This window comes from Chaetodon trifascialis, chromosome 14, assembly GCF_039877785.1.
Source record: "Chaetodon trifascialis isolate fChaTrf1 chromosome 14, fChaTrf1.hap1, whole genome shotgun sequence".
Lineage (NCBI taxonomy): Eukaryota > Metazoa > Chordata > Actinopteri > Chaetodontiformes > Chaetodontidae > Chaetodon > Chaetodon trifascialis.
In genome coordinates this window covers 24,152,545-24,165,026 of record NC_092069.1, presented here as the reverse complement: position 1 = coordinate 24,165,026, position 12,482 = coordinate 24,152,545, and the positions used below count along the sequence as shown (strand labels likewise).

Here is a 12,482-nt window from a genome sequence, read left to right as displayed (position 1 = left end):
TCAGAAGAAGTTATTTAAAAACCCCGTGGCGAGACGTTGCCCCTCTGCCGTTGCTATTTTGGGCACTGAGTGCATCCATGTTAGCAGTAGAGGTGTCGGGTGTTCCTTTATAAATGATGTAAGGAGTTCAGAGTTCAATGAGGCACTCCAAACACAAGTAACAGATTACCGAGGAGTTTCTCCTCAAAACTCTTCCTCCTCCGCCGTCTCTTCTTCTTCATTATACAACACCAGCAGCGTGCATTGCTAACTGCTAATTGTAGAACTGCATGAGGATAGTTCTTCAGATGGCCCACATGCAGAACCAGACCTGCAGGTGAAACGCTCCAGGTTTCAAAGAACTGGTCCAAACAAGCTGCGTGTGAACTATGAGTCGGTGCAGCTGAGTCTGCATGCAGGCATGTCTTCATGTGTGGTGGATTGAGTTTCCAGTAACATCTGAATATTTACTCGTTGAATGGAAGCTTTTCTTTTAAGGATGTTCCTGTTCTCCTCGTGATTAGAACCAAATCGCTCGCTCGCTCGTTTTCAGGAACCTTCTTGGGAAACGGAGGATTGATTTCATCGTTCCTCAGTGCACAAACCTCTCTGCAGCGTTTGCTCACTGTTTAGTTTCAAGCACGCGCAGATCTCTCTGTGCATTTCAAACAAATCGCCGCCGCTAGCATGAACAAAACGCTAGTGCGCTGCAGCGTGCTATTTAAACCTCCGATAAAGCTGCAGCGCCTGCATGCAAACCAGACAGGATTCACGAGCTTCAATCTATAAAAGGAGAAAAACTCAAAGTAAAGGCAGAAATCTGAAGTCCGCTCACGTAACGCTCCGGTTGCAGCTAATGTTCTTAACCACTTGAGCATGTGTTGCGATCTCCATCAGACTTCATCAAAAGACGCTAAAAGGCGACATGTTCAATAAGTGTGGCTCTCTGGAGCGGAGCATCTTTAACTGTTTGTGTTATGACCTTCGTTTAGCCCGGCGCATTAAACTGTGGCCTCTCCTGCAGATGAGATGGGGATTAATAATCTGCTTTAGTCGTTTGATAACTCGCTCTCCGGCTGCTGCTTTGTTTTTGTGCGGCGCAGCAGAAAACAGTTTCATTTATTTAACCTGGCAGGTCAATTAAGTACAAACTGTTGCTTACAGCCATAGGCAGAGAAACCCCCCGGGGGGCTGAGAGTTAGGAATTCAAATGTAGGCAAATATCTGTGGAGAGCAGGTGGAGGGAAGCGGTGGCTGAGCTGAATTAGCTGTAGAGCCAGCAGCAGTTGTGATGCTAATTAACACTTTTCAAAAGGCTGGACCCTTAACGCCCAGGAACAAACTTATCCCTCTTATCCCTTTATTGATGGGGCTGCTAGTTTCAAAGGACAGTAATTGATTGATTAGTATTTACCTGAGCAAGTGCAACATGTTTTAGCTGTATTATAAAGCACGACAGCGTAGATGAAACAACAAAAAAGCGACTGGGAAGCACAAGTTAGCGGAACAGCCTGACTCTGGAAGCACTGCCAGCTCTGTTTTTATACTATTAAGTATTGACTTTCATCAGCAACACTGATATCAGACCTGACAGTAATTAATACCCTGCGTGGTTTCTGCTGCAGCGGAGAACTGCTCTGGGTACAGAACATGTGGCCAGTGTCTGGACCAGCCGGGCTGCGGGTGGTGCACCGACCCCAGCAACACGGGCAAAGGGCAGTGCATCGAGGGCTCGTATCGCGGGCCCTTCCAGACCTCCGTGCCGGCCCCGTCCACCCTCCCCGGCCTGCCCGCCAACCCCCAGCCTGCCCTCAACGCCAGCATGTGCCCCGGGGAGGCCAAATACAACTGGTCCTTCATCCACTGCCCAGGTAGGGGAGAATTCATCTGAGATGTGCTGATATGAAAATAATGATTTTTTTAAGGTATTGAAGAAGCACTATGTCTGTAAGTGTATTTACACTTAAAGACTTTTCCACATGGAGGTCCGTTTACGTGCCATGAGAAGTACAGAGGTGATTTTTTAATAGCTCTGAAGGGGCTTCGCTTCCAAAATAAATGTCATTTCCAAAGAACAGTTAAGTATTTCACTTTCATAAAGATCAGAAACTCACAAGAGACACTGAAAAAGGTCAGAATCGAAGCAGCAGATGGCGAGATTTCATGACTTTTAGTCTTCAGTATGGTTCAGTCTCCAGTGAATCCTACACTTCCTGTGATGCGCCCCGTTGTCCAGTTTCTCATGTAGATTTAAAAAAAACAAAACCAAATTTGAGAACGAGCTGAGTTAACCCATCAGCGTTGTTTTTTTTAAATTTTGAAAGCCTCCTGTCAGAGCCAAAGAAAGCACGATGCGGCTCTTTTCTCAGGCTGAACGGCTCCTCGTGACGAGCGAACAGATCCTCGTGTGAAATCGTCGAAGTGCCCCCGTAAAGCCGGGCTCAGACTGCAGGAGCTTTAAAATCCTCACCGATTCTGAAGCCGGGCTGCGTGAGGAGAAGCATCACAGATGTTCTTCTCTCAAGTCTCAAACGTGCACACACACGAGATTTGAATAACGGCGCATCACGCTCGACAGGATGGTAAGATCATCAGACGACGGGGAGCGGTGCGCCGTGTCAGCGCATCTTTCCCATGTGACCTAATGGAGAAGCAGATGTAGGCAAAATGGAGGCGGTGGTGCAACAGCTTGCTGTAGTGAAGCTTTGCAGGGAGAGTAAGCAGGCAGAAGAGTCAGGATGAGAGCGCGTTGAGGAGACGCCGTCAGCACAGCTTCTCTCTTCAGCCACACCTGGAGGTGAGATTTTAACCGCCAGCTTTAATATCTGTCAGCAGGAGTCTGCTCGCTAACGTTAGCCTCAAGGGCTAGAACGCTTGCCGTTGCTTGGCAACATCATCAGCTGCTCCGGGTCTCCGAGCTCTCTCATTGGCTGTGTGGGTCCCGCTCAGAGAGTAATGACGCAATCAACCACATTTTAACTCCTACACATCAAACATGTTTGAAACTATCGGCACGGCCCTCACGAGTTTGGAGCAGTTCAGGAGGTTTGAGACTGGATCTGTGAACCGTCACGTGGCTGGATGATCTGAGCCAAACGAGGGTCCAGACCAGGGACCATATTTCTCCTCCTCCTCCTCCTCCTCCTGCAGCCCGAGCCCGGCTTCATGGTCCCACGTCATTGTGTAACAGTCTGAAAATGTTTTCCCACTCACAGATTAAACAGCAGCAGTTCCCAGTGAGCCGCTGTGGTTCCTCTTACCTCTCAGTTTAATAGCTGTGTGTAGTAAGTCTTGACAGATGACCCTGACGGGCGTAGACGTGTCAGAGTGACACCGTTTGTCACGAGGACCTCACATGCAGCTCCAGCGGACAGTTCGGACCTCATCCAGATCCCAGACCGCACGTCTCTGCCTGTGCTTGAAAATTAACAAACAGATTCGTTAATGTTTGTGCCTGAGGCTGTTTACTCAAGCCGTTTTTTCACTTTGTTCTTTGGCAGCTTGTCAGTGTAACGGTCACAGCCAGTGCGTCAACGAGAGCGTGTGCGAGAAGTGCGAGGACCTGACGACCGGCCGGCACTGCGAGAGCTGCATCTCCGGCTTCTACGGCGATCCGACCAATGGGGGCAGCTGCCAGCGTGAGTACCCGCCGCTAAATCAGTCAGTCGGCCTCTCCGTACACGGCTTCATTTAACTTGTCAGTATTTTACAATTCAGTTTTATGTCGGCCATTTTCCCGATTCCTGGGCGCACAGTAAAGCGGTCCCGTGGGATATTGAAGATTTACTCCGCTCCACAGTCAGTCAATCGGGCAAGAAATCAGGCGTCCATTCCTTGGACAGCTTAATCTAGCAGATATCTTACAGCCACGGTGTATGCTTTGTGATTTCTTTCCCTTTTTTGGAGCGCTAATTCCTGCTATCCTCCAGAACATACATTTACCTGGTTCTGCATCAGTGACAGCCGATCAATAAAGCAGCCTCTCTGCATATCTTCAACCTGCCAGCGTTACGCATCTGTTGTTTATGCTTCTTTTAAAGCAAAGTCTCCTCAAGAGGCTCGTTTTGCTTCACAGTTAATCATGACATTCCTTAGATCAGTTTGACTCTGGAGGAGGTGCCGGCAGAAGCCAAAAGAACGAATAATTAAGGTAAAACACATGTAGGTACTGATAAAATCATGCAATGGCTTGTTGTCCAACCAGCCGTCCTCAGAATCACCAAACCAAACGCTGTCTGCTGGGATGTGGAGTCACCTCTGGCAGCTCCACATAGGCTTCGCTGCTGTTTGAGCCCGTGTGGCCGACAGCGTTTCAGAGTCCCTGGGAGCCGCTCTGAAAAGGATGGCTCCGGGGGACTCCTGGGGGAACCCGATCATGTCTTTGCCATCGGACATCGGCTGTGTGTCTTGACCTCGCTGAAGAAAGGAGTGTGATCCAGCGGAGTAGAAAAAACCAGTAAAACCAGATGTTCAGTGAGGGTGAATTGGGAACATCTGCATCCCGGCACACAGGGAACATTCAGGGAAGCAGAGCTGCCATCAAACCCGCCACAACTGTGTCAAAGTGCGTTCATGTAGTTTATTTAGTTAAAACTTCTCGTCTGCTGTCGTCCTCGGGGTGAATGTTGAACCAGATTTACTCGGTTTACAGCGTAGTAAAATATTTGTTTTATTATTTATGCTCACTGAAAACAGCACATTAGCAGCTTACAGTCGACGATATTCTAGAGCTCACATTCGCGTTGCGTAACCTGTCAGGCTCTACATGAAACCACACACCCAGCGCTCTGCAGCAGCCATTAAATGTGATGTGAACCTCGTTGGCGGTTTGATTTTTAACTGTTTCTCGTGCTTCTTGTCTTTTGTTCAGCCTGTAAGTGTAACGGCCACGCCAGCATGTGCAACCCCAACAACGGCAAGTGCTTCTGCACCACCAAAGGCATCAAAGGAGACCGCTGCCACCTGTGAGTTTCAGCTTTACCTCCTCCTCTCTGCTCCGCTTGCTCTGCAGACTGTCGTATCTGAGCGTGAAACTCTGGGTGGGAGGATGTGGTTTAGCTTTATTTTTCTCCATGTGCCCATCACACCGCATGTTCGGCCTATAGAGGGCCGTCCTTCATCGCTGGACTTTTTCCAGGAGCGTTTTTTATGAACTCTGAAACTTTAATTCTAACTTCTGGGAACCTGGGGGTCAGGCACGTAACTTATCAGCTGAGATGTGTGGATGTCAATCACTGGTCTCCAGTAGCATCAATACTAGGAGTAAAATATGATCATCTTACATATTAAACACAAGATAATGTGCAAAAAGAGGGTTTTATTTATTTGTTTCATTATTAGTAGTGTTAGTAAGCAGCAGATCATCACTGCTGCGGAGAAAGTTCATGCTCATCATAGACATGTAAAAAAAGTCTGTATTTGCATGTTTTCAAAAGTACTTTTTTTAATGTGCGAAAAACACTTGAAATTCAACATATATATATATTTTTAAGAAACCTAATTTATAAAAGACCTGCAAGGCCGCATGCTAATATGTTGAGACTGTAAGAGAAGACTTAATACCCTCCGTTTCTTTCTCTTTTTATTGGCGCGCTGTAGCTGCAGCTGTTCATTAGCGCTAGCAGCAATCATCTTAACCCTGGCCTTCATTAGCATAGAGCTCCCAAAACCCATTAAAAACTGGAGATACAGTTTCAGAAGTGAGTGGTCATCAGTATGAAAATTAGGCTTTTTTTTGTCTTATGAAATAGGAAGTTTTTGTCATCTGAAGGTGTCTGTTGGTGAGTTTTCCACTCCTCTGCTGTCTGTTAGCTCAGCTCAAATCAGCTGATTTCCCTCCGCAGTGAACCCGTCCTAACTCACCTTCTTCCCCCTCTGTCTCCCCCTCTCGCTGTCTTTTCCCGATGTCTCGCCTCACTTCCGCTCGTCTCCTTCAGGTGTGAAGTTGAGAACCGCTACCAAGGCAACCCCCTCAAAGGAACATGCTACTGTAAGTGGAAATCCAATTAGCAGCTTCAATGGAGGCGCTGGGAGGGTGTGGGGGGGGGGGGGGCGTTCACATTAAGAAACCAGTGAGGCCTTCTCACCTGTCCGGATCAATGCCGAGACACTTACACTGCTCTTAAATCAAAGTAGTTTGATGTGCGAGAGGAGAAACAGGGTTTTTTAAAAACAAGCCGCAGGTGGAAGAATGGAAAGCAGATGAAAGGGAATCGTAGAGGAATGTGGCGGAGCCTCTCGAAGGCCGTCGTCCTCTCACACCGCACCGCGCTGCACATTCGCCTCTTGTCATTATTACTCTCGCCAGCTGTGATAACTTAGACTGTAACCGCGTGGATGTGAGATTTGTACATCTGACAGAGTTTATAGCCGACCTTGTCCTCAAGCACTCCTTCCTCATTATTTTCTGATCCGATAAGAAGAAGTACAGAAAGAGCTCTAAACGACGGTGGAGTCGACAGACCGGCTCCATCTTTAAGCTTGACCTGCAGTGGACTCGAGCCGTCCAGCGTGCTTTCCTAACCTCTCTGAGCAGGCCTGTCTTTTAACGATGTTAATTAAACGTTATCACTGCTGAGACGCTTTGCCAACTGGTCAGTCAGGGGTCAACAAGTCCTGGATTGTTCCAGCTTCTCAGGTGGGAAGATTTGCTGCTTTTTTGTGTTTAACATTATTGGAAATTGAGCCTTTTGGTGACGTCACCTTTGGATCTGATCATTTACAAAACAACCAGTGATGATGGTGTTTGACAGGCTCCCAGAACAGTCTAAAAGCAGACAGATAGCCTTCAGCATGCACGAGCAGGTCAGACTGATGCTGTCTTTGGTATTCGCAGTACGTATCTCATGTAATTCTGTGTAAATCTCTAGTTTCTCAGTCATAAGGATGGAACCACAGTTGGACTTTAAGCTGTGACAGCGGTTCAGCTGCATGCTCATTAGAGGTAGACCTGCATTACATGTGTGAAACGAGTATCATCAACCCAAAGGATTAAATGTTTCCTGCACCCCGTTTACGCCTGCTGTTAAAATGGGATCCGGATAAGTTATCCGGACGACGAGCGCCCCGATCCGTGCTTTGTTTTCAGACCTGGTGTTTTCAACGCGCTCTCATTATCCTGGCTGACATCAGATCTCTGCTCTCCAGAGCCAAACCTGCGAGTGAGTCATTGGAGGTGGCGGCGGATCGGCTGCAAACTCCCTGAAAAAGTTTTGTTGTGGGAGTCGTCGAGTTAGGGGAAAGTGTCTACGGCAAATTCATTATCTGCTCTACTTGTAAATTCGGCAAATGTTCCTTTCTTTGTCTAAAAAATCTGGTGTCAGTGCGTCCGGGTGTGTTGCAGCACCAGCGTGTAGGCTACTCCCTGTCTTGTTAGCAGCAGATCAGCTGCACAGATGAGCGCACACTGCTGTAAACGCAGTGATTTCCCACTGCGTGTTATTCATTTTCCACCCGCGTTGCTCTCAGTGCACAGAATAGACGCTGAACAGAAGTGTAATCAGTCATTAGAGGCCTGTTTCAGCGGGCTCGCTCTCTAGAAACTTTGTTTGCTAAAAACAAATATGTGTATCACTGTTATGTTTTGTCTGGATGCCAGCACGATGCGAGCCGGGCTTCCTGCAGGCGATCGTGATGCGTTTACGTCTTTCACAAACGTTTCTCCTTCTCTGGACGACGTGTCCGGATCACGTTTTTAAGAGCAGGTGTTTTTGTCCCACAGTGTATGAATCAGCGAGAAGGGACCACAAAATGTTGGACTTCAGTAGCCAGAATGGTCACTAAGTATGAAAGGAAATTAGTTTTTCTGCGCAGGTCGATAAAGTCTGCAGGAGGAAGGGAATGAAAATGGATTTCAAGAGAAGGGAAAGTGGACAGAAATGGAGCTTCATGCTGCTTCATGTATGACTCTCTGATTGTAAACTCAGTGACTCTCTATCCTGTATTATCACGGCCCAGCGACCTTAATCGAGCTTGCACAAGGCCGCGTAACTCAGCCTCCATCACAGACTCAGACAGCTGAAATCTTCAGGCCCATCTGAGAAAGCCACTGGAGTTTAGAGAGCGAGAAAGAAGGGGGTTCTGGGTAATATCCCGCCCCGAGCGCACTGTGCAAACACGCTCTTGTGTGACTTTGAAACCAGACTGATCGAGCTGTTCCTCTTCTTCATCTTCTTCTTTTGTAATCCCCACCACGCTCCTCCACACCCACCCCGCCGGCTCGATGGCTTCGAACAGACACGCTCCTCATCGACTACCAGTTCACCTTCAGCCTGTCGCAGGAGGACGACCGCTACTACACCGCCATCAACTTCGTGGCCACACCTGAGGAGGTATGCCTCTGACTGCGAACACCCCGCCGCCACAGCAGCTGTCACTTTTATTAGGATGAAGGCTGTCTGGTCTGCACCAGACAACGACGACGATGATGATGATGATGATTGTTTCCCACCCCCCTCCTCTGTTATTGTCAAAGTTTCTTCCAAAGACACAATTGTGTGTTTCCCGTTTTGCTAATAACAGTGATTCATAAGAACATTGGTCAATGAGAGCAAATCTGTCGCTGTGCTGCGGAAATCATGCATCTCCAGAATGTCAGCTGCTCCAGAAACAGCCTGTTTTCAGCACGGTGACGATGTGTTTGCAGGTTTCCAATTTTCCAAACACGTGAAGGAGCATTTCATCCTTCAATTCATTCAGAAAAGAGATGTGTGCTTTTCATAGGACGGACACAAGCACAGGCGAACACCTCTTTCCATTTTCCCCTCAGCTGTTTGAGGCCGCTCGCATTGATTTTCAACATTTTTCTTCTTCTACTCTTTTTATTCCAGCCCTGTATGACGTAGCTTGTACCACCAGCTTCTGATGAAACCACGCTTTGTGCAGCCAAGTGTATTCACTCTAAACATGCTGAGCGCCTCATTCACACTTTCTTTTTATTCTTTGTTAGCTCGCCAGTAGATATTGAGACTATTGAGGCTGAGATCTCATTTCCAAGGGAGACGTAAATACATAGAAAGGTTAACAATATGTTGTTTTATTATTTATTACATCATATAATGTAATAATACTACAATATATCAAGCTACAAAGAGCAATAGTTGCTGAAAGCAAATGAGTTAAATAATTGGAGAAAAAAGATGGCTGTCGGTGTGACACGCTTGTTTTCCCTGCAAACGAAAGCTCGTCCAGTCCCGTTCACCTGGCTGCAGCACCTGGAGCCAAAACCAACCAACCCCCCCCACCCCCCCCACCCCCACACACACACACACAAAGCTTTTACCAGCTGGGAACAAATGCTAATGAATTAAGATAATATTTCTAATGTTTCTAATTGAGCCCCTTTAAACTCTTCATCTCCATTAAAGCTGTTTAAACGATTATTAGCGAACGCGGTGAGTAAAGATTAATTAGGCTTCATTTCCATCTACGTGACGCTATCAGAGCTGACGCCACTTCACAGCCGCACTTACACTATTTTCATACATCTCGCCGTCACCGCTGACTCCTCAAACATTTGTTTAGCTCGTTCGGCTTCCATTAGTTGTGCAAATTTGCTGTAGTCTGCAGCGCAGCAACTGTTTGTACAGCTGCAAACTGGTTTGAGGCGGCGGGGAAAAAAAATAATGGGAATACAGTAAAGCAGCTCCGGCTGCACGGCACTCGTCTGCGATGAGTGGGCTTAGAAAGGTGATGATGATGATGATGATGGTGACTGCATGTTTTCCGTGTCCTCTCTCCCTCCCCAGCCAAACCGGGATCTAGACATGTTCATAAACGCCTCAAAGAACTTCAACCTGAACATAACCTGGGCCACGAGCTTCACTGGTACGTCTCCCAAACACCCGCTGCTGCTGAAGCGCTGAGACGACGACAGATAGTGTTGATCGTCGGCGGTGGTTCACTCAGCAGCTACCCTGGCTCAGCCTCAGGATGCCTTGTCTTTGTTTAGTGTCGCTTTGTTTTGAGCATCTTTTAGATTTTCATCTTTACTCAGACAAAAAAAAGCAGTCTGAAGAGGCTCTTTTATGATTTTTATCGACGCTATTGATAATGAAAATAAGCGTTAGTTGCAGCTTTAAGCGTAGTTCAGTGAAGCAGAAGGCGGCAGCAGGTGGCAGCTCTCACCTGTCGTCTGTCCTCGGACACCCGGGTGTCTTCACTTTGTTAGATCAGATCCTGTGTTTTGCCAAATGTAGGAGGGATGCAACAGGTAACAGCCTGCTAATGTGTCTGCCTTCAGCTAACGCAGTTTCATTTTTGGAGGACATAAGTGGGATGAGCCCATTCAGACACTTTCAAACAGAAGCTGACGGCTCCTGTTTTAAGTTTGTCTTCTCTGAGTTTCTGTGGTGAAAAGATAAATCATGCTGTTAATGTTTAAGTGTATTAAAAAGTACAGAATTAGTCTGACTTTCTTGATTCGTCTACATGTCCTCCCTCCCATTTTTGCCTCCATCATCCTCCTCCGTCACGCTCCTTCCTCCCGTCTCTCTTCTCCATCTCTGTCCCTCGTCCCTGCTGTCCTTCCTGTCGTTCAGCAGGCACCCAGACCGGGGAGGAGATCCCAATCGTCTCCCGTAGCAACATCAAGGAGTTCAAGGACAGCTTCTCCAACGAGAACTTCGACTTCCGGAACAGCCCGAACATCACGTTCTTCGTCTACGTCAGCAACTTCACGTGGCCCATCAAGATTCAAGTAAGCTTCAGTTCATTTCAGCACGAGTGCGCGAAGTAAGACGTCGTCTGTGCCGCGGAACAGTTTGACGTTTGGTCAAGCTGCACTCGGTGTGAGTGGCACATATTGCTGCAGTTTAATCAATGATCGCACGCTTCACTGGAATATGTGCACACTTTGAGGTGAAGGACGGCGACGAGCGCACACACTCGGCAGACCGCCGCTGAGCTTTCAGACCTCATCCTGCTGAAACGAGGATCGTTATCATCTAATTTTCATAATTAACAGTTGAACATTTCAGTTAGCACCTTAAGCAGCGCCGTGGGAAATGTGTTTATTTTAAAATGAAATCACGTTTCCCCTGAGTGACTCACTCTCGGTCTCAAATTCAGCGAGAACGACGCGTTCATCCGACGATCGGCATCATCGGCTCAGGTGTTGACCAGAGGAAAGAAAGCTGGCCGGTTTGATACGACGCTAGAAATCCATAAATGAGAGACAGCACAGGGGAGCAGAAATGATGATGATGCCTGCTGGTTGAAATGACCGTCTCTGCAACAAAAATGGAGAAATTTGAGATAAATTATCGTCCGTGTTGCGCTCGAGCAGACGTGTGTCGCACCATAAGAGGCTGCTGCTGACCTAGTGCAGCCATGTTGCTTTTTCTAGTAAAACACGTGAACATCTCAGCTGAACAAGAGCACAGAATATGAAAAAGACATGATTTACTGGAGTAGAACAAACTCAAACAGGCCGAGACGTCCTGAATATTCACTGACTGTCGCAGCGCTGCTTAAGCTGAAAATGTATTCCTGCACTTTGAATAAAAGCTTCTGCAAAACACCACGTGTCCGCCCTCCTGATGCGCTCTCATGTGCACAGTCGTCCGTATTCAGCTTGTGTTTGTGTGCAAATAAATAAACGCTATGCATTTTGGATTTAAGTGCAGCAGGACTGTGGTCAGTTTTGACTGTAACTGCTCAGCTCGTCTGATGAAAAGCCACTTTTCCACTCTGTCAAAGCAGAAAGTTGGCCGCTGAAAACATAGACGCTGGCGGTCGCCGGTCGAACGTGGTCGGTCGGGGGGAGGGAAGCTTCCTGCGTTTGGTGCTGGGGAGCTTTTCTCCAGTGTTGATGTGGCTGCTCAGCAGTCGTAGTGAATGGGGCTCTGTGTGTCGGCGTGCCGGTGTGTGTTTACGCCGCCGAGCTACAGCCGCTGATGCGCTCAGTGAACCGCCGCCATGTGGACACAAACTGCCCCTCTGTTGTCCGTCAGCGGTGAAGTGTGAACGGTGTGTTTAATGCCTGTAGGAGGAAATAGTAAAAAGAACTGTGATGTGGCTCTGGACTCACCCTGTTGCCAGTTTATTAGGCACAGGGTTGCATTTACTGCTGGGCTTAGCATTAGTTTGAGGTGGACCTGACAAGCCAGCGGCTCTGTGTACGTCGGTGCAGCGTGCGTTGCGATCTTCTGCAGTGTCAGATTTTACACGAGGCTCTTAAATTGACCACAAACATCCCACGAAATGAAGTATTTCCTTTTGAAACAGGATGCTGTGACAGAACATCAGGCAGCAGGAGATCAATGGGCTGCTGCTCTGGAAACGAAAGCAGTTTGATTTGATTGGATGTGTATTTTGGAGGATCCTGAAACAATATTTGATGCTGTTTTAAAAGCAGTTTCTCTTGTTGCCAGGGTGTAAGCATGATTATACACGCTGTAGTGCCCTGATACAGACCATGATGGGCTCCTGTGTGTCAGGATAAGGACCACAAGAGATGTTAGTGCCTTTTCAAGCAGGTCTGACTAAAGAAATGTGACTCAAAC

General features: G+C 47.6%; 1 protein-coding gene across 2 annotated transcripts in view; it reads left to right on the top strand.

The window, feature by feature from the left end:
- atrn (attractin) overlaps window positions 1-12,482 on the top strand; it is a 114,732-nt gene that overhangs the window by 40,443 nt on the left and 61,807 nt on the right. Inside the window, exons 18-24 of one of the 2 annotated variants that reach the window (XM_070979907.1) lie at window positions 1,605-1,850; window positions 3,480-3,617; window positions 4,850-4,943; window positions 5,916-5,968; window positions 8,215-8,309; window positions 9,726-9,804; window positions 10,521-10,675. In XM_070979907.1, the coding sequence (XP_070836008.1) occupies window positions 1,605-1,850; window positions 3,480-3,617; window positions 4,850-4,943; window positions 5,916-5,968; window positions 8,215-8,309; window positions 9,726-9,804; window positions 10,521-10,675 (860 nt within the window). Of the gene's footprint in view, window positions 1-1,604; window positions 1,851-3,479; window positions 3,618-4,849; window positions 4,944-5,915; window positions 5,969-8,214; window positions 8,310-9,725; window positions 9,805-10,517; window positions 10,676-12,482 lie in introns of both variants that reach the window. The other variant, XM_070979906.1, reaches the window with a different exon arrangement.